This window comes from Mustela nigripes, chromosome 10 (assembly GCF_022355385.1).
Source record: "Mustela nigripes isolate SB6536 chromosome 10, MUSNIG.SB6536, whole genome shotgun sequence".
NCBI lineage: Eukaryota > Metazoa > Chordata > Mammalia > Carnivora > Mustelidae > Mustela > Mustela nigripes.
This window is the reverse complement of record NC_081566.1, coordinates 61762932-61782884: the sequence shown is the minus strand read 5'-3', so window position 1 is coordinate 61782884 and position 19953 is coordinate 61762932. Positions and strand designations below refer to the sequence as shown.

At 48.7% G+C, this 19953-nt stretch overlaps 1 protein-coding gene across 1 annotated transcript; it reads right to left on the bottom strand.

Moving 5' to 3' along the window:
* Positions 1 to 1387: 1387 nt before the first annotated feature.
* LOC132025751 (low affinity immunoglobulin gamma Fc region receptor III-A) lies at positions 1388 to 7250 on the bottom strand. The gene is made up of 5 exons (XM_059413449.1): positions 7143 to 7250; positions 6519 to 6539; positions 5917 to 6171; positions 3493 to 3747; positions 1388 to 2755 (listed from the first exon to the last, which is right to left on the bottom strand). Exons 1-5 carry the CDS (start codon positions 7180 to 7182, stop codon positions 2577 to 2579), a joined length of 750 nt encoding a protein of 249 aa, XP_059269432.1. The 5' UTR covers positions 7183 to 7250; the 3' UTR covers positions 1388 to 2576.
* Between the last annotated feature and the right edge of the window lie 12703 nt (positions 7251 to 19953).

The following is a 19953-nucleotide window of genomic DNA, read 5'->3' as shown; positions in this document are numbered from 1 at the left end:
ACGCTCCCGCCCGCGGCCGCTGGCAAGACTTTTAGCGGCTTGAGTCGGGTTCTAAGAAAAGGGCCCCGTGAAACTGGTGGTTTCAGAATGTTTGCGAGCAAAGGAGACGAATTCGGTGGCGCGTCCGAGCCTGCGGGCCTTCGTGCGTGCGTTTCCCGACTCCGGAGACAGGCGCGTGCGGAGCCCGGGCCCTCAGTCCCGCGGGTGCCCCTGCGGACCCGCGGCCGGGGAGGCCGCCTTCCGAGCCCCTGTCCGGCCGGCGCCTTCCTCCTGGCCCCGCTGCCTCACCACTGCCCCGTCGGGTTACTGCAGTCACTACCTGATTTGGGGGGGGGGTCCCCCGTCTTCAACGCCCCTCGGCCCTCCTTTCTCCACGCAGCTGCCAGAGCGCCTTCAAACCTGTTGCTAAAACGCAAACCCGTTCTGCTTAAAATCCCCCAGGACTTGCTCGGCCGGCTGCGCTCTCCTTAGCTGGGAAGGCAGGGCCTCTCGTGATGCGGCCCTGACCTCGCTCCTCGCCCTCCCTGGCTCTCTACCCTCGAAAACAGCGAACCTACTTTCCTGAGTCCTCCTCTGGCTTTTGGACCTCTGCGCATAGACCTTCGGCGTCTGTCCCCTTTGCCTGGTAAACCCTTACTCGTCCTTCCGCACCGGGAAACCGAGCCTCTTCTCCGAGCCTGTTGGTCCTCCTCCCCGCCTTCCTCCCTGGAACCAAAGCTCCTCCAGAAATGACCCCGTGTTGTTCATCTCTCTATCTTCGGCACCTAAACCCAAGCTTGGTACTAAACCGATGTGAGTTGAAGATTTTATTTATTTATTTGAGAGAAAGAGAGTGAGAGCGAGCGAGCGAGCGGGGTGGGGGGCAGAGGGAGAAGCAGACTCCCCGCCGAGCGGAGAGCCTCAGCCAAGGCAGACACCAACCTACCGAAGCACCCAGGCACGCTAGATGTGAGTTGGCCGTCTGGGGTTTCCTGATGCACTTGCCTTATGTCTGGATCTCATGTAATATTCAGACATTAAGTTTCAATCGTGTTGGGGTATAGCTCATAACCCACACAATGAGACTGACCCTATGCCTCTGTCCAGGCCCCTATCTCTTTCCTGGGGGTGTCTTTTCCTGCCCACCACCTGCAGGGAACTGACCCTAACGGCCACCCACTTGGCCACCCACCTTCCCATCCCGCACCACCCGTAAAAGTCCCTTCACCCAGTTGCCTCAGCAACATTGGTGAGTCCACAACTGGTTCGTTCATGTGAGCTGTGCAGACATGATTTCGTTATCCAAACTCATCCCTGGTAGATTTTCAGACAACAGAAGGAAAAATGGATTTTACCATGTGGGTCGTCTTATCACGTTTTTTCCTTCTTCAGAGAGCAGCCAGCAAGATCTTGTTCAAAGCTTTATTAGAATCAGGAAATGCTCTGTTGAAAGCTTCTAATACAGAAAGACAGCTAAGCTTTCTCCCACAGGTAAGGCTCATGACCCCACTCCCCAAATCCATAGTCACTGACCGGCCGAGGGATTTCCAAGTTTCAGAGTTCAGCACAGCAGAGTTGAGTACATTTCGTATGGTGCATCCAGCATTTGCCCGATGAATAGTGTGAAGCTGGAGCTATATATTAAATACTGAAGCAGAAAGTGGGCGATAGTCCCCTCATCTCCTCTCCCTAATCCCTACTATCCTGGCCCACACAGGTCCTCTCCCCCGGCCCATTGTCTCCCGAGCAGCTCTCATTGGCTCTTTCCCGTCATGCTTTCTCAGTTCAGACCCAGAGGGATCTCTGTTCACTGAGCTGCTTCTGTGGCAGCGATGTGTCTCTCCTTCCTATGGACACAGTTTGTTCTGTGCTCTCTTTTCCAGGACCCTCCCATCCCTAACCCGTCTGGGAGCATTTTCTACTCATGCCATTGAGTTCATGATTCATCATTAAGTACTCACACGCTGTCCCAGTTCTGACAGGGGCTCCCCCAAAAAATCAACTCCACATCACCCCTGTGATTTTTCTGTACCTACACCACCGCTCACGTTCTAGGAAGACAGCGCAGGCCGGGGTTTCCCCGGTTCGTCCTGGACTGCCTTGCTCTTTCTCAACCACTCCCTTCGCTGGTTGTGCTGTTCTCCCCTAGACTCTCAACAGCCCCCACAATCTGTCTGGAAGGGTTTTTAGGGTGCCTAGAAGGCAACCTGTCCTGGAGCAACAGATGTAGACCACTACCCAGCTGGTCCTCAGCCATAATTCTCTTATCTCCTTATCCTGTTATTTAAGAACAAGTTCATATATCGGGTCACCACCCAGAGTCGGCATAGTGGCTTTGCTGTGACAGTCGGGCAGAGAAAGTATCTGGGAAGCGTTGAGACTTCAAGTCTGAGTACTGTGCCTGCTTGCTGAGGCTTCATGGTTGGCCTCTGAGATCACAGACCTTTATATTTATTTAATGGAGTTGAGTGGCGGACCCTCAGCCTAGACCCTGAGGTGTGGTTTTCCTGCTGCTCCCAGAGCTGCCTAGTGGGGAGGATGGGATTGTGAGTCCAGAAAGGGGCTCAGAGGTGCTGCTTTTACTAGCCTCATTTGTCCTAAGGGTCCTGTTTCCAGGAGACTTTGCTGTTTTCCCAGGCCCGCTTTGAGTTATGAAGGTGTCTCTGCATAGCAAAATACAGTCCCGTATCCACTGCAAATAGGAGTGCCATCACCACGGCGAAAGGGATACGGGGCCAAAATGGGAGGAGTGCTGAGGTAGACGGAACCGGTGGACCTAATGGGAGAAGAAGAGGGGGAGGAAAATGACGGTTGTTAAGGCAGGAAATTTGGCATCTGTCCAATTCGTTCATTTTATCTAGTGGTTAAATAAATATAAAGGTCTGTGAATCTTTGGTGTGATCCTAGAGACCCATTAACGCCCCTCCCCTTTCCCCCACTCCTTTACAATTACTTCATCTGTAAAGGCGATAACCTCATACCGTTGCGGTGAGGGGTCACTGGGATGGTCAAACTGTGTGTGTGGAAAGAGGCACTTAGCACAGTGTCCAGCACACAGAAAGGTGCCCGATAAATGTTGTCTCGTCTTTGTTACATTACAGAAAGGGAACTTGAGATTCAGAGAGACTACTGACTACTGTCACGTGGTTAATGAACAGCAGAGCCAGGACCCAGTTTCTGTGGTCTCTCTGTGAGCATGCGAGCGGTGCCCACCAGGTTGGCTCTTGGCTAGGACTTGAGGCTTGGAGAGGAAGGCGGGCAGGCGAAGATGGGTCAGCAGTGTAGGGACACAGAACCTTGGGGACATGGTTTGATTGGGGTAAGGAGGGACAGGTGTACTTATGGGGCAGGAAATGTGGCTTCTGTTCATGCCAAGTCAAAGACAGCCCTCAGAACCCCTGGTCAAAAAAGCCTATGGAACAGTCCAGAATCTCCTCTCTACTCATCTTCACAGCGCAAATGCAGGCTTCCTGCCTGGGGATCCCAGACCCTCGAGGGCTGCACATCTCTTACCTTGAATGATGATGTCCACAGCCTCTGAAGACTCATTTCTCTTCCCGATAAGACCCCTGCAGAAGTAGGAGCCATTGTGTTCGCTTCTTGCTGCTGGGATGTAGAACTCAGAATTACCATAAGAAAATTTTTTGCCTCTTCTATTCTGGAAGTATTGGACATTCCAGACAGGCTTGTTCTTCCAGCTGTGGCACCTCAGCCGAATGGGCTCCCCCTCCTGGAACACCCGCTGAGGGGTCTGGAGCAACAGCCAGCCTGAAAGACACAGAGACCACAGGCTCAGGAGGCTTCAGCGGGAAGGGGACACTCAACACCCAGATCCTAGGGCGTCACAGAGAGCCGGCCTGGGAGCCATCCCTGCCGAGCTTGCTTTGGGAGAATGCCCACGGGACCCTGCAGGAGAACTCACATCACATCAGGACTTTTTGTTGTGTGGGGCAGAGGGATGCACATATCAAACCATAAGGGTAGGGCAGAGGGTCTAAGGGAAGAGGGTTGGGGGAAGCCATCTGCGGGGTCCTTAGGGTTGCCCTGGGGTTTGCTATGACAGGGAAGGAGCAGCCACCATAAGTTCTAGGTCAAAGAGTAAAAATTGCATTTGAAAATGATGATTTGTGGAGCACTGAAGGGTGGGGTGTCTCGGTTGGTTGAATGTCCAGCTCTTGGATCTGGCTCAGGTCATGACCTCAGGGTCGTGGGATGGAGCCCGACATCGGGCTCCGCGCTCAGCATGGCGTCTGCTGGAGATTCACCTCTCTCCCTCTGCCCCCTCAACCCATGCACGCACATGATCTCTTTCTCTCAATAAATAAATAACTTAAATTTTAAAAAAAGAGAGAGAAAATGATGATTTGCTCCATTAAAGGAAAGGTAGAGGGGCACTTGGGTGGCTCAGGGGGTTAAGCGTCTGCCTTCGGCTCAGGTCATGATCCCATGGTCCTGGGATCGAGCCCCACTTCGGGCTCCCTCCTCGGCGGGGAGTCTGCTTCTCCCTCTCCCTCTGCCTGCCACTCCCCCTGCTTGTGCTCTCACTCTCTCTCTCTGTCAAATAAATAAATGAAATTCTTTAAAAAAATAAAGGAAGGGTAGACTTCAGAAGGAATAGATAGTTGTGGGAATAAGGTCATTGGGTGTGCCCTGAAGTGGCTACAGAAACTGCGAAGCACAACTCAGAATGAAAGTCAAGGAGAGGAAAGAGGGACCTGACCGGTAGTGCTCACGGGAGCTGGTCCTTTCTCAAGGGCCCCAGGGCCTCCGTGAGGCCAGCTTCATGACTGAGTACAATCTTCAAGACAGAAAATCCTATATCACCAGGACTGTCTTGCCACGTAACCGGAGTTCACCCCGAGAAAACACAAAGTCACGGTCAGGACGCTGACCGAAATAATGAAAGATGGCATTGCAGATACATTTTAAAATGACACAAGAAAAACATTCACGAGGCAATGCTGAGTTAGAAAGACAAAATACAAGAAACGGATAAGCAGAGAAAAAAGAAAAAGAAAACGTGTTCACACATTAGCAGGACTTTTCCCCGAGCGACAGGACTACAGGCCATCTTAATTTTCTCCCTTTTACTTTTCTATATTTTAGAAATTGAGCCCAATTATATTTTAGAAATTTAGAACCCAAATATATTTTAGAAATTGAACCCAAATGACTTCGTAATAAGAACAGAACAGTAAGGACACCGAGGTGGCTCAGTTAGTTAAGCAGCTGCCTTTGGCTTGGGTCATGATCCCAGGGTCGTGGGATTGAGTCCTGCATCTGGCTCCTGGCTCAGAGGGGAGCCTGCTTCTTCCTCTCCATCTGCTTATGCTCTCTCTATCTCAAATAAGTAAATAAAATCTTAAAAAAAAAAAAAAAGACAGACAGTCAAGTATTTCTCCTGGTAAAGTTAATGCTTACGGTCACATCTTAGTACAGTCTTTATTGATGGGACTTCAAAGCCAGCTTCTACACCACTGAAGTTTAAGTTTGAGTGTGGCCCTGATGTGGCCCTGATGGGGACAGAGAGGTGGAAAGGACCTTGGGCCGCCCAGCAGGGTTTGGAGGGTCACTTAGAACATGTGCATCTGAGAGTCAGAAGGAGGTGGAGGTCATAGGGACAGATTCATTAATTACTCAATAAATATGAGAGAGCATTAAGGGCACAGCCTGACCTTCAGGTGACGCCATTCCCTGGGGTACCTATGGGGACGGTGATTGCGGGACTGTGCCCGGCAAGAGTCCTGGGTCCCTTAGGCGCCAGCTTAATTGACATTTGGCCTAAGGCCTGCCTGGGGGCTAAGACTATGATGGTGATGTAAGTCAGGGGGGCCGTAGGACCTCTCATCTCAGTTTTAACCCCCAAGACTCAGCGCTTCTCAAGTCTTCCGTTTTCACGATTTATTGGTGAGCCCCCCTTCCCCTTCACCCACTCACCCACGTGGACTTCCAGCTGCACGGGGTCACTGAGCTCGGAGAGGCCCGTCTGGCACCTGTACTCGCCGCTGTTTTCAACGCTGGCGGCTCGGATGAAGTAGCTGGTCTGACTTGAGATGAGGGTCCCATTGTGCAGCCAGCGGGTGGAATGGTTCCCAGAGGGATTGGCCCCCTGGCACGTGAAAGTCACACTGTCCAACGTGAGGACCCTGTTGCCTGGAGGGTCCGAGACCACCACAGCCTTTGGGAGGTCCGCTGAGGAGCCAAGAGAAGGTGGGTTAGGGCAGGGAGGGGGGGCGTCCTACACTGGCATTCCCGGGGAGGCTCAGAACCAGAGAGAGCCCACGTTGGCGACTGTGCCTTGGTCAGTGACTCAGACTTAGAGCATCTTGGCTTCAAGGGACTTAGCCCTATTTCTGGCCTCTCGCTAACCTGAGGAAAATGAACCAGAGAAGCCTAGGGCCAAGCCCGACTGTCCTGGGCAAGTGCCCCCTGACACCCCGAAGCCAGCAGTTTCCCACGCAGTGCAGATTTCCCGAAGTTCCACGGCTGTTACACTGCACACCTCCCTCCATCCATCCCAGACCACAGAGCAGACTCACCAGCTTGCGGGCGGGCAGAAGCTGCAAGACAAAACAGAAACAAATATTGAGCAGACGCGTAGATCAGGCAGCTGGAGTGTGGAAGGAGTGTGCGTTGCCCTGCCAGCCCCTGCCCTGAGAGTCCCCTATGTCACCAAGAATCAAGATAGGTATGGCGGCTAGCTTTCCCGCTGCCTGCCTTCTGGTCACCAGCGTCTATGCCTCCTGTCCTGCTTCCCACCCACACCCCTGCTTTCAGCACCACTCCGTTCCTCCTCAGTCCCTACTCAAACGCCCAAAACAAAGGTACAGACCGAATTTCCCTGAATCAAGAGACAGAACTTCGGGTCCATCTATCTGGTCCATAGTCTTCAGTGTACAGATAGGGAAACTGAGCCCCAGCAGCATGAAGTAACAGAGACTTTCCAGGCCCCCTTCGCCTTCTGGTTATACCCAAATCTGAGCCGGAGTTCTTGTCTCTAGGCCCCAGTGGTTTGTCCTGGGAGCTCCAAGGCGACCTCTCTGTGCCGTGCCGTAAGGGGGTCCTATTCCTTGGTAAGGATACCCTCCCTGGCCTGAAAAGTGGGCCCTGCTGAACCCAGGGCCTCTGGAGCTTCTCTCTCAGCCCCAGGGACTCTGACTCACCTACAAGCAGCAGAGCCGTGGAGGGCAGCAGCTGCCACATGCTGCCACATCAGAGTGAACGAGTCACCGCAGATACACTGAGCCCTTGAGGGACACAAGCAGCTCCCTTGAAGAGAGGAAGTAAATAGTCTTTCTCCCCACCCCCCAGCTCATTACTCTCTAGGTTCCTTTTCCCAGAATGTCATCTGATTTCTGAACCAGAATTCTGACAAGTGAGCCCCACCATAGGGCAGGAAGGGTAAGAAAAAGGTCTGGATGAGAAGCCGAGGTGGCGCGTGTGCCCCTCCTCCCCCGTAGGGATTCAGTGACACAGAGTCTGTGAGAATGCTTCTCGGTACATCTCAAGGTATTTCCCCCCACCTATGGATGTGCATCCACTCCGCAGCAAAAACAAGATATCAGGACCCTGGGGACCAGACTCAAGAGGGGAGAACGTTCACTGAGCGATCTCTGGTTGTACCTCAGAACTTGCCACTGCCTGGACCGGCTCCATCCAGCCAGCACTCACCTGCGTACTTTTAAATCTGCAGGTGCCAGAGAGCGTCCCGCCCTCGAGCGTTATCTGCACCAGCATATTTTTCAAAATTCAGAATGCATGTGCCTCGGGATCTGCAGTGCACTTCTTAGCATGAATTTGACCAAGAGGTTCACATCCTCTGTTAAAGGAAACCCAGGCAGTGGAGGAGGAATAGGGCCCTGGGGGGGGGGGGGGCACCGGTTGCAGGGAAGGAGGAAGGGAGGGAGGGCCTCGGGGAGGAGAGAGCAGGAGCCCTTTACCTTCAACCCACCATTACCAGGGCTGAGCTGAGTCACGGCAGCTCAGGTGAGCTCGGCCCTCAGGGGCCCACTGGGTCTGGGCTAGCCTGAGCTCTTTGCTGGAAAAGGTGGAGGTGCTGTGACTGGGAACCAGTTCTGTGCTTCCCAGATGCACCCCTCCTGCCAACACATGCACCTCTGTACCCTTCCCCTCTCCACTTTGTTTAAATCTAGGTTGTAGGCAGAAAATCAAAGGGCTCTGCTTGGCTGTTGGGCTCCTGGATAGCAGGGACAGGTCTCACTTGGAAGAGCTTTGGAAATGGCCAGGAGGTAAGCAGCAGACAGATGTGACGTCTGGCAGCAGGAAAGGGGAGGAGGAGCAGGCACAGGTGTCTCCTGACCACTGCTTGGGACCAATGCCCCTGTCCACTCCAAAATCAAATAAAAACCACTTCTCAGGATTTCATATTGCTTTGTTTTGCTCCTAGTAGAGATCATTGGTGCACCCCTTAATCTACCCACTTCTTGTGGCAGCCCCTCCCCCATAGTTAGCTGTCTGGTTAGGGTCCAGTTGGACTGGGAACCAGGCATCCCTTCTAGGGCTACCTCTTTTTTTTTTCTTTTTTCTTTTTATTTTTTAAAGATTTTATTTATTTATTTGACAGACAGAGATCACAAGTAGACAGAGAGGCAGGCAGAGAGAGATGGAGAAGCAGGCTATCTGCTGAGCAGAGAGCCCGATGCGAGGCTTGATTCCAGGACCCTGAGATCATGACCTGTGCCGAAGGCAGAGGCCCCAACCCACTGAGTCACACAGGCACCCTCTTTTTTTTTTTAAATATTATATTTATTTATTTGACAGAGAGAGGGAGAGATCACAAGTAGGCAGAGCAGCAGGCAGAGAGAGAGATGGGAAGCAGGCTCCCTGCTGAGCAGAGAGAGCCCGATGTGGGGCTCCATCCCAGGATCCTGAGATCATGACCTGAGCCAAAGGCAGAGGCTTTAACCCACTGAGCCACCCAGGCACCCCTCTAGTGCTCCCTCTTCAGAGACGCATGTACATCCAGCAAAATCCAGACCAGCATCTGAAAACGTAAAGCCCCATGCTACAGCACAGGATGCTTCTCTGGGTAACCGAGGCCCGGAGCGTGCCCCCACCCCGGGGCTGAAGGAGGACTCCCCACCCCACCCCTGCGCTCTCTGTTCTTCACAGTTCTGCGTGGTTTTCTTGCACGTGGCTCGCGGTCCGTGGCATTCCCTTTAGTTTGCCTTCTCTGCAGTTTTATGGTCTCCTCTGACTCATCTTCTGTCTGTGGTCTTCACGTACAGGGAGGAACTGTTAGCTGCAGAGGAAGGAGGGAGCCCCAGGAGGACCGTGAGAGTGGGGAGCACTCTGCAGGTTTTCATAAGGCTTACTGAGCCAGCCTCCGCTTGGGCGTGGGGTGGTAAGGGCTAATTTTATGGGGTAGCTAAAAGGCACGGTTTTTAAAGGACAGATGTTCTTGGTCTAGCTCCGCTATCCTTTCTTTTTTCAAAAGACTTTATTTATTTATTTGTCAGGGAGAGAGCACAAATGGGGAATGGCAGGCAGAGGCACAATCAGGCAGAGGGAGAATCAGGCAGAGGGAAAAGCAGATTCCTTGCTGAGCAAGGAGCTCCAGGTGAGACTGGATCCCAGGAACCCGGGGTCATGACCTGAGCCAAAGGCAGATGCTTCACTGACTGAGCCACCCAGGCACCCTTCCCCTCCCCCTTCTTTTCTCCCCGTACTTTCCCTTCAACACTGAAATGCCAGCCACAGCACCACGTTCTGAGATGACCAGGCCCAGTTTTCAACCCCCTGGGACTCACACCTGCATAGGGGGAGACCAGCAGATAAGCACTTGCAGTGCCATAGGGACTATGAGAGTATTTGCAAAATTCTGTGTGTGCATAAAGAAGGCATCTGTGGGACGGGTCCACTTGGGAGAGAGAACACTTTAATTGGATCGCAAAAGATAATTGTATGTTTGGTAGGAAAGTTTTGAGAGAAAGACATTTCAGGCAAACAGAGAGGCATGAGCAAAGATGGGTTGAAGTAGGCTGGCGTGTTTGCGAAGCTGGGGATAGCTCCCCCAGATTAGTGAGAATCACAAAGGAGAAGCACTAGCTAAAGGGTTAAGGATGGGGCGCCTGGGTGGCTCAGTCGGTTGGGCCTCTGCCTTCCACTCGGGCTCAGGTCATGATCTCAGAGTCCTGGGATTGAGCTCGGCTTTGCTTGGCTCCCTGCTCAGCAGCGAGCCTGCTTCTCCCTCTCCCTCTGCCTGCCGTTCCCCCCTGCTTGTGCTCTCTCTCTCTCTCTCCCTCAGATAAATAAAATCTTAAAAAAAAAAAAAAAAGAAAGAAAGAAAAAGAAAAAAAGAAGTGCAGGCTAGGAGCTGACGGCCTTTCTTGGTGACCCGAATGAAGTTATGAAGCTGTGACACCCCCTATCTCCTTACTCCCAAGCTTTGCTTTTCCTTTGTGGTATCCTCAAATTTCAGGAAGGTCTTTGAGGGCAGGGAATCTGTTCCTCTTGTTTATGTTGTATCCCTAGCATTTGGCACAGTGCCTACAACATACTTGGCACTTAGTATCTATGGAGTGATCATGAAGGACTTTGTATGTCATGGTGAACAGTCAATGCCTTCTTAGATTCTCTCAGAATAATTTTTATAGACTGTAAAAGCAATCATCAACATTTTGAGCTGGGGAGTGGCATGATCAGTTTTACGTTTTATACAAATTACTCTGCTACCAGTCCAAGAAATAAATTGGAGAGGAGAGAGAGCAAAGGTGGAGGGAAAAGTTGGGCAGTTACTTTAACAGTGTAGCCAAGAGGGGACTCCCTGTTAAAGAAGTGGAAATGCAACGGAAGCCTCTAAGAGACTTGTGAAGAAAGCAGAAAGGACAGGATTTGGATGACTGATTGGCTCTGAGTGTCACAGAGAAGGAGGGGTCTGGGCGATGATCTGGTTAGCAGGAGGATGGTGGTACATTTCATGGACGTAGGAAGTAAAGGAAGAGGAGCAGGCTTTGGTGGGGGGGAGATAATGATCTTAGCTCTTGACATTATTAAGCTGGAGGTAGTTATGATCTTAGGTGGAGATTCTAAGTAGGCAGTTGGGTATATGACCTGGGAGCTCAGAAGGCAGGGCTGACAAAAGATAAGATTTAGAAGGCATCAACATGCTGTTTTAAACTTTTGATAACAGGTTTAGTCCTTTTCCTAAGAAAAAATGCAAATAAATATACACATAAATTTCCCTATAACTTAAGACATGTCATATGAAGCCCATCCAGAGAACCTAGGTTCAGATACAGTATGGGTAAGATCTCTCTGACTGTCAGACTCTTGAGTGAGAGAAAAAGGGGGAGGTCCAGTGAGGGAAGGAAGTAGAGGAGATGGGGGAGGGGCAGGAGAAGAAGGCGAGCAATGGCAGAAACTGGGCACACAGCACTTCTGCAGGGTGTGAAAAGGAAGAACAGCTGACAAAGGAGATTGTGTAGGAGGGGTTAGAGAAGAGGGGAGAATAGGGAAGCCCAGGCAGCAGAGACCTTTAAGGAGGCAGAAGTCAACAGTGTTTAAGTGCTATAGAAAGTTCAAGAAGTCCTCTCAACATGGGCTTCTGGGAGCTCTTCGTGACCTTGGCCTGAACAATTCCAGGGGCTGGGCTGGGGGGAGAAAAACTCATGACTTTGGGTTGAAGATTGAACAGAAGTGAGAAAGTGATTTCATCAATTACTACTATTTCTGAGAATCTCCATTATGAAGGCATCATGGACCTTGGTTGAGGCTGTCCAGGATCCTTACCCACTGCCCTTCATATCAGCATCTCATTTTCCCTTGAAGAAGCCCCCACTGTGAGTAGTCTTAATAGAAAGTGGTGACTGGTTTCTACTACATAAGCCAAGTGGGCCAGAGCCCCCTTCCCTCCTGCCTTGGGCCAGCGTTATGTGCTAAACTGTGTCTCTCACAAATCTGTATGTTGAGGTTCTAACCTCAAGTACCTCCGAGTGTGACCGTATTTGGAGACAGAACCTTGGAAAGGCTGTTAAGTTAAAATAAAGTCATTAGGGTGTGTCCTAATCCAATATGACTGGTGTCACTACAAGAAGAGAAGATGAGGACACAGAAAGGCACGGACCAGACCGGAAGGCCATGTGGCGACACAAGGAGAAGATGGCCTTCTACAAGCCAAGGAGAGAGGACTCAGAAAAAACCACCCTGACAATACCTTGGTTTCAGACTGTTAGCCTCCAGAACTGTGAGAAAATAAATTTATGTTCTTTTTTAAAGATTTTATTTCTTTATTTGAGAGAGAGAATGAGAGCAAGAGAAAGAGCATGAGAAGAGGGAGGGTCGGAGGGAGAAGCAGACTCCCCAAAAAGCCCGGAATCTGACGTGGGGCTTGATGCCGGGACTCCAGGATCATGAACCGAGCCAAAGGCAGTTGCTTAACCAACTGAGACCCCTAAGCACCCCAAAATTCTGTTCTTTAAACCACCTGGCCTGTGTTACTTTATCATTAGCAGTCTGAGCTGACTCAGACCAGAAGCCAAGGACCGGGCATGTAATCTAGGCTTTGCCAACTTCTGGAATGTTGAATCCTGAAAAAGTGACACTTAGTACTTAGAAGGGAGGTCCATTCACAAGGGAAGGAGATGGTTGGCTGCTGGTCGTCCAGCAGTGGAGAGACCGACCTGCCTCCAATTTCCACCTGGGGGATTCCTTTCCTTTCCTTAATACACCCAGATTCTGATACAGTCGCTTCCAGAGCCCGGAGTGAGATAGGAAGGAAGGGGAATGAGAAGACGGCAGCTAGAGCGATCAAGGAGAGTCAAGGAGATTTTGTTTTGTGTCAAGGGAAAGACTCGAACTTCTCCACAGGCCCTTGGGCTTTCTTAACGGCCAGATGGTGAACGGCTATGGTGAACGGCTTCACTTTCCGCGACCGCCCACTAGCCAGAATGTTAGCGTAGGCGGTTAGGTAGGTTCTAACAGGAGACCTGGACATCTGCAAGCAGCACCAGGAGAGTCAGAGGCCTTCTCGGCAGCCCGCCACCAGAGCCGAATCAAACCAGACAGCACTCCCCCCCATGCCATGATGGAAACCCCTGACCAAATAAGGAAGAAAAAGTGCAAAACCCTGCTTCCTGCCCTAAAGTAATGAATATTCCACCCCCTAGTTAACAACTCTCAGAAAGCGCTAGAAACTCAACCCCAGCGGCTAGCAGCAATCTTTTGAGCTCACAGGCCCTCACATCTCTAGAGGCTACCTTTCACTTAAAACAACTTTCCCTTTAGGTTGCTTGCTTGTGTCTGTCCTTGAATTCTCTCTCTTGAGGCGATCGAGAACTTTGGTGACATCTTTGGGACAGGCTGGGTCGAGGGTCCAAGGCCTGGGGTCTCCCCAGTTCACCTGGCAACAAGAACAGTTATAAGTCCCTTCCCTCCCCCAGTCAAGGGTAGGAGGCACAGATCCATCTCTTGGAGAGAATGTCAAAGAATTTGTAGCCGTGTGTCAGTCCTGCCACAGCTAGTGACTTTGGTAACTTTCGGAGGATTTCCTGATCCTTTGAGGTTACGGTGATTAAAATGAAATCTTTATTATTATTATTTTAAGATTTTATTTATTTATTTGACAGAGAGCACAAGCAGGGGGAGCAGCAGAGGGAGAGGGAGAAACAGACTCGGGGCAGAGCAGGGGGCCCAGGGCAGGACTAGATGCCGGGACCCTGGGATCAGGACCTGAGTCAAAGGCGGACGTTTAACCTGCTGAGCCACCCAGGAGCCCCTAAAGCAAAATCTTCAAAATAGAGAGTCTCCGTGTATACATATTGGAGAGCGTAGAATGGAGGGAAGGAAAGAATTTTCATCTTATTCAAGAACAATCACAGGAAGAAGGGAAGTGGTTGGTATTAACTGGAAAGAAGAAAGCCAGGCAGACAACACGGAACCCTTCCTTCCTCTCTCCCAAGAGTCTGGGTACGATTATGGCCACGAGAAAGCGGTGTACCTCATGGCATTTTCCCAGCTCAGCCCTGTAGTGCAATTGCTGAAATATCCAGGAAACAAGGACTTCTTGAACTCAGATCCATAGTAATCTCTGAGTCCTCTGCAGCTCAAAAATTGCTAGGACTCCGTTGACTTAATAAGCAGAATACGGTGTACAATGAGGGAATGACACTGCCCAATATCCATCCTTCTTCCTTCCCAATGCAGTGCTGATTGGGTTCAGGCGCTCAGGTCATCCCACATACAGAGGTGAATCCGGACTGGCCTAAAACACGAGGGTAGAGCTTTCTCCTGGCTCTTATTGGCTAAGGGAGTGAAGAGGGGACATTGTCCAAAAGATCCAATTGGGCAGAAAGGACTGGCTTTTATATGTCAGATTTGGGCGGAAGGACATCTCTCTTCCACTGGACATGAACAAGGACTCATTATGTCTCAGGTTTGGGGGCAGCTCTTGGTAAGACTTTGAGGGCAGCCAGTATGAAGCCAAAGCCATACCACCCAAGAGGGCAGAGAGGAAGGGAGGGGAGGGGTAGAATGTGGCCTCGGTGATATCACCGAACTTTTGAGGCAACCAGGCCAGATTTTTATAATCTGAGGTACATTTCCTTATTGTTTAAGCCTGTTTAAGTCAAGGCTTGCTACTTGGGAGACAAAGGCATTCTAATGGATACATAGGTTATTTACAGAGTACCAACTAAAAGGATACAAAACTCTCTTTCTGGAAAGAGCTACTAGTGAATAGGAGGCCAGGAGTTCTAGACCAAACTTATGTGACCCAGAACAAGTCACCGAATCCCACCAGGTCTCAGTCTCTACAACCAGCAGAGAAGGTGGCCTCTGTGTTTGTTAAGATGCTCTTTGATTAGGGGTACTGGGTGGCTCAGTGGGTTAAAGCCTCTGCCTTTGGCTCAGGTCATGATCTCAGGGTCCTAGGATGGAGCCCCATGTGGGGCTCTCTGCTCAGTGGGGTCTGCCTGCCTCTCTGCATACTTGTGATATCTCTCTGTCAAATAAACGAATAAAATCTTTAAAAAAAAAAAAGATCCTCTCTGATAAGACAGTTCTGTCTTAATGAATGTTAACTACAGGAAAGATGTCTCCTTACTTTTCAGTAAGCATCACTGATCCAAAAAAAAAAAGAACAATGAAGGCCCAGAGAGAGGAAAAAGAAATGTAATTCCCTTTTAAAGGAAATAGTCTACTTGGTCATTTTAATAACGAAATATAGTAATCTCTGAACTTGAAATACAATCGATATCAGAGTCATTTAATAAAAATGATTCACTGTTAAACATCCAGTAAAGTGAGGAAAAGAAACAGAAAAGGAAACTGGCAGAATCGAAGAGAAGGAGGTGGCGGGGGACCAGGCAGAGAGTGAGACACAAGGAAGCAGAAGGTAGAGAAAACCCTGGAAAAGTAAAAGGTAACAGGAGAGGTACCTGGATTCATAGACCCCCCGAGTCTCGAATGTAGTTGGAAAACATGCACAGCACAAGACATGCACACAGAAGTCTGGGAACAGATATGTGTGCAGTGGCACATACAGGGGTGGTTGTGGGGGAAAAAGAAAAGTCAACTCCAAACAACAGGAAGCCATAGATGCAGGGGCTGGGGGAGAAAACAACACAGAAATAAAATTGGTTTTGTGGTGTGACTTTAAGTGACGGCCTGTTTACTTTGGCTGTGCTCATTAACATGATATAACTTATTGACATTAAAGAAGGTTCTAGAATTTTGAAATTCTCTGCTAGAGCAACTTATAAATGCCCTGCCTTGGTATCCCCGTGAGAACACACTTAGAGTCCCCCCCTGCCCCGACTTGCAAACATTTAAAGTTAAAAGAAGTGTTGATGGTGTGGTTTTGGGGTCCAAGGAGGAAGGAAATCCAGGTTTCGGTTTCGGTAGGACTATGGCTAGCTGTCAAGCCACTTCTCTTCCCTAAACGCCTGTTTCTTTATTCCTCAAGTGAGGTAATGATTATGTCTAACTCCTATCTTAAATAGGCTGGCTTCCGAGGGTAATTTGTAGACATGGCAGAATGCAGTAGACTTTGTCTTCCAAAAATCCTAAAGAAAGCCATTGGGCAACTTTGGGGAACTAAAGGAATTTTCTAGCAGAGCTAGCAAATGAGTACCTCTAAGATATAAAAATTAATCATAAAACCTGAACTCATACTTTCACTCACATGCAAACTAGTCAGTATTCAGGAAAATAAAAGGTAACACCAAGAGAAGGTTTGGAAAGGAGATGGAAAAGCAGTTTGGTTTCGTTACTCAATACCATCTCTCTGGAGATGAGGGGTTTGGAGGCCTCAGCAGGAGCATGAGGAGAGCCCAGAACCAGCCCTGAAGATTCAGTCCTTGTCCCTCTCACCAGTATTTGGTCGTTGTCTGCTTTAAACATTTTCTGTTTGAAAATGTGCACATGAATCAATAATATACTCTTGTTACTAAATAACTGAAGCGCTTCAGAAGTTAATAAAACAAAAGTGAAAGTGACTCTTAATGACTTTTCTCCCTTCCCTAGAGGAACCATGTAGAACGTTGTGTCCTTCCCGAACTTGCCCTATGCATTCATATTTGTGTGAACACATAACCATCTACACATCTCTATATTCTGTTCATTTGTTGCAGATACTGTTTACATATTGCATTATGAGATTTTTCTGCCACTGGATTTTTTATGGTAATTCCACATACACACAGGCCTACACTACACAACATTTGCCACATTTTTTTTCATTGGAGAAAAAAAATGTTAAATATTTTCAAGCGATGTGTGGAAAGGAAGAGACAGTGTTACTCCTTTGACTTGGATTCTTAAAAGGCTCAGGTCATTATCGGCACCAGAACAGGGACCCTCACTCACCTGGAAGGAGACTCCCTGCTCCCCAGCCACTTCTCCCTTGCTAACAGAACATGAGTTTGTTGGGACAGATGGAGGTCAGACCTCTTCCCAGCCTCAGCGAGTGACCTCTGGTTCATGTAAGTCAGTACTTCTTGTATCTGAGCTGCATCAGGGTCATCCGGAAGGCTTGTTTTTTTTTTTTTTTTAAAGGCCCCCTCTCCCTTTTTTAGTTTTTAAATTTTATTTATTTGACACTGAGAGGGAACACAAGCAGGGGTAGTGGGAAAGGGAGAAGCAGGCTTCCCGCTGAGTGGGGAGCCTGATGCTGGGATCAGGGCCTGGGGCCCAAAGCAGACGCTTAAAGACTGAGTCACCCAGGCCTCCCTGGAAGGCTTGTTTAAGTACAAACCAGTGGGCCTCACTCTCAGATTTTCTGATTGTGCTGGGCCTGGGAATTTGCATTATTCTTTCTTTTTTTCCTTTTTCTTCCTTCCTCTCTCTCTCTTCCTCCCTCCTTCCTCCCTTCTTTCCTTCCTCTTTCTCTCAGTTTATTTATGTAGTTTTTAGTGATCGCTACACCCAACCTGAACTCATAATCCTGTGATCAAGAGTCCCTTGAGTGACTCGAGTCTTGAGTCACTCACAACGGAGCCAGTCAGGTGCCCTGAGTTTGCATTTCTAGTAAGTTTCCAGGTGATGGTGGTCCTGCTGGTCCCAGAACCCACTTCGAGACCCACTTCCCTTGCGCAGAGGAAAGGAGACTCCCCGTTTAGCACGGAGCGTGAGGCAAAGCTTGACCTCACCACCCTGAGATCGTGACCTGAGCCGAAATTGAGAGCTGTAAGTTTAACCGATTGAGCTGTCCAGGCGCCTCTTGCAATCTTTTTATTAAATTAATTCCAGTATCATCAACGCACAGTGTTATATTTGTTTCAGATGTGCAATAGAGTGATTTAACGATTCTGTACGTCACTCAGTACTCATCACCTGTCCTCCCCCAACTTCCTCTCTGGCGACCAGCAGTGTGCTCTCTGTAGTTAAGAGTCTTGCTTGGGTTAGGGTTAGGGTTAAGGTTAGGGTTAGGGTTAGGGCGGTGAACCTTAAGGAAGGCACGTATTGTGTGGAGCACTGGGTGTGATGCATAAGCACTGAATCTTGGAACACTGAAAAAAATAAAATTAAATTAAAAAAAAAAGAAAATGGGGTTTCATCATTTTTACTTGCATTTCTTTGATTACTATTATGGCTCAACACTTCCCATGGATTGTACTGGCTGCATTTCCTCTTTTTTATTTCTTTTCTTTCTTTTTAAAGATTTTACTTATTTATTTGACAGACAGAGACCTCAAGTAGGTGGAGAGGCAGGCAGAGAGAGAGAGAAAGGAGGAAGCAGGCTTCCTGCGGAGCAGAGAACCTGATGCAGGACTCGATCCCAGGACTCTGGGACCATGACCTGAGCTGAAGGCAGAGGCTTTAAACCACTGAGCCACCCAGGCACCCACCACTCATACTTCTATTAGGTGGGAAGTACTTAAGACACACTCTGGCACACTCAGACATTTAAGGTCTGTTTATCCAAATGTCTTTGGATGTCTGTTTGTACACCCGCCCCTGCCTATTGCTCAGGACTCTGTTTTTCTCTTTACACTTGATCTTAGCCAAAAGGCAGAGAAGCAATCTCTATTTTTCTCCTTGACGGCTTGTATAATAAAAATACCTCTTTGGTGGGGGGGGCATAAGTAAAAAAAAATTTTTTTTTTCAAAATTTGCTGTTGGTGGTTTATTTTGAGCTGATTTTGGTTTTGTATTACTCAGAAATTTTATTTATTTATTTTTTTAAAGATTTTATTTATTTAACAGAGAGAGATCACAAGTAGGCAGAGAGACAGGCAGAGAGAGAGAGGAGGAAGCAGGCTCCCCGCTGAGCAAAGAGCCCGATGCCGATGCGGGGCTTGATCCCAGGACCCTGGGATCATGACCTGAGCTGAAAGCAGAGGCTTTAACCTACTGTGCCACCCAGGTGCCCCTACTCAGAAATTTTAAAATGTAAAAGTTTTTCCCTCCTTCTATCTTATACCCCAGGCTTAGAAATCTTTTTCTTCCTTGAGGGAATTTGATCACCGTTCAGTTCTATTATAGTCTGGGTTTCCAATGGCTTGTTTCTTCTGGCTCACCCTGTGGTCCTTCTGAAATATATTTGTGAGTTTTGATGTTTGTCTAACAGCTTGCTTTATTAAGCTCCCTACTTCAGAAGAAACTGTGGTTAGAAACACACAGCATCGATTTACCGCCTTAACCATTTTGCAGTGTACAGCAGTGTTTAATCTATTCACATTGGTATACAAAAGGTTTCCAGAATTTTCCCATTTTGTAAAACTAAAACTCTTTATCTGTGGAACACTAATTCTCCCTTTTTTCTCCCCCAAGCCCTTGGCAACCACCTTTGTACTTTCTGATTCTATGGTTCTGATAACCTTCGATACTTCTTTTCAGTGGAATGGTACAGTATTTGTCCTTCTGTGACTGACCTTTTTTGCTTAGTTTAATGTCCTTGAAGTTCATCCATGAGGTAAAATGTGAGAGGATTCCCCTCTTTTTAAGGCTGCCTAATATACTACCGGATGTGTATGTCACATTTTCTTTAGTATTTGTCTCTCTCTCTCTCTCTCTTTTTTTTTTTTTTGTTTTTTTTCCCCACTATTTGTCTCTTAATCTGTATTTATCTGGCCATTTGTGTTGTTTCCATGTCTTGGCTCTTGTGAATAATGCTACAAGGAACACAGGAGGGCAGATAAAACTTTACAATCCTTTTTTGGATTCTTTTGCTAAGGTGATGGTGGTGGGGTTGAGATATTTAACAAGGAGAACTAGCAAAGTTAGATGTGGATTACGAAAAAGAGGGTGGAAGCCACAATGATACCCAGATTTCTGGCTTAGGAGATGCCTTTTCCTAAGGTAGGAAATATGGAGGGAAGGAATTTAGGCGGGATGGAGCTGGGGGAACATGGTAAGTCTAGGTTTGGAGACTCTGGGCTTGAGGTACTCATGGGACATAACGATGAGTGATCAGGGTCAGTTTAACATCAGGAAGAAGAGGGCAGACTCGAGCTGAATTGTGCTTTAGGAAATTAACTGGAAGCCATAAAAGCGATTCCTTTATTTGCTGAGGCC

What these genes read in the sequence shown, in the direction of transcription:
- LOC132025751 (XM_059413449.1), bottom strand. Translation starts at nt 7,182, where the DNA reads ATGTGGCAGCTGCTGCCCTCCACGGCTCTGCTGCTTGTAG. An exon ending in TTCTGCCCGCCCGCAAGCTG is followed by an intron (nt 6,172 to 6,518) that starts GTGAGTCTGCTC and finishes TTGGCTCCTCAG; the next exon opens with CGGACCTCCCAAAGGCTGTG. An exon ending in TGTGGACATCATCATTCAAG is followed by an intron (nt 2,756 to 3,492) that starts GTAAGAGATGTG and finishes TTCTCCCATTAG; the next exon opens with GTCCACCGGTTCCGTCTACC.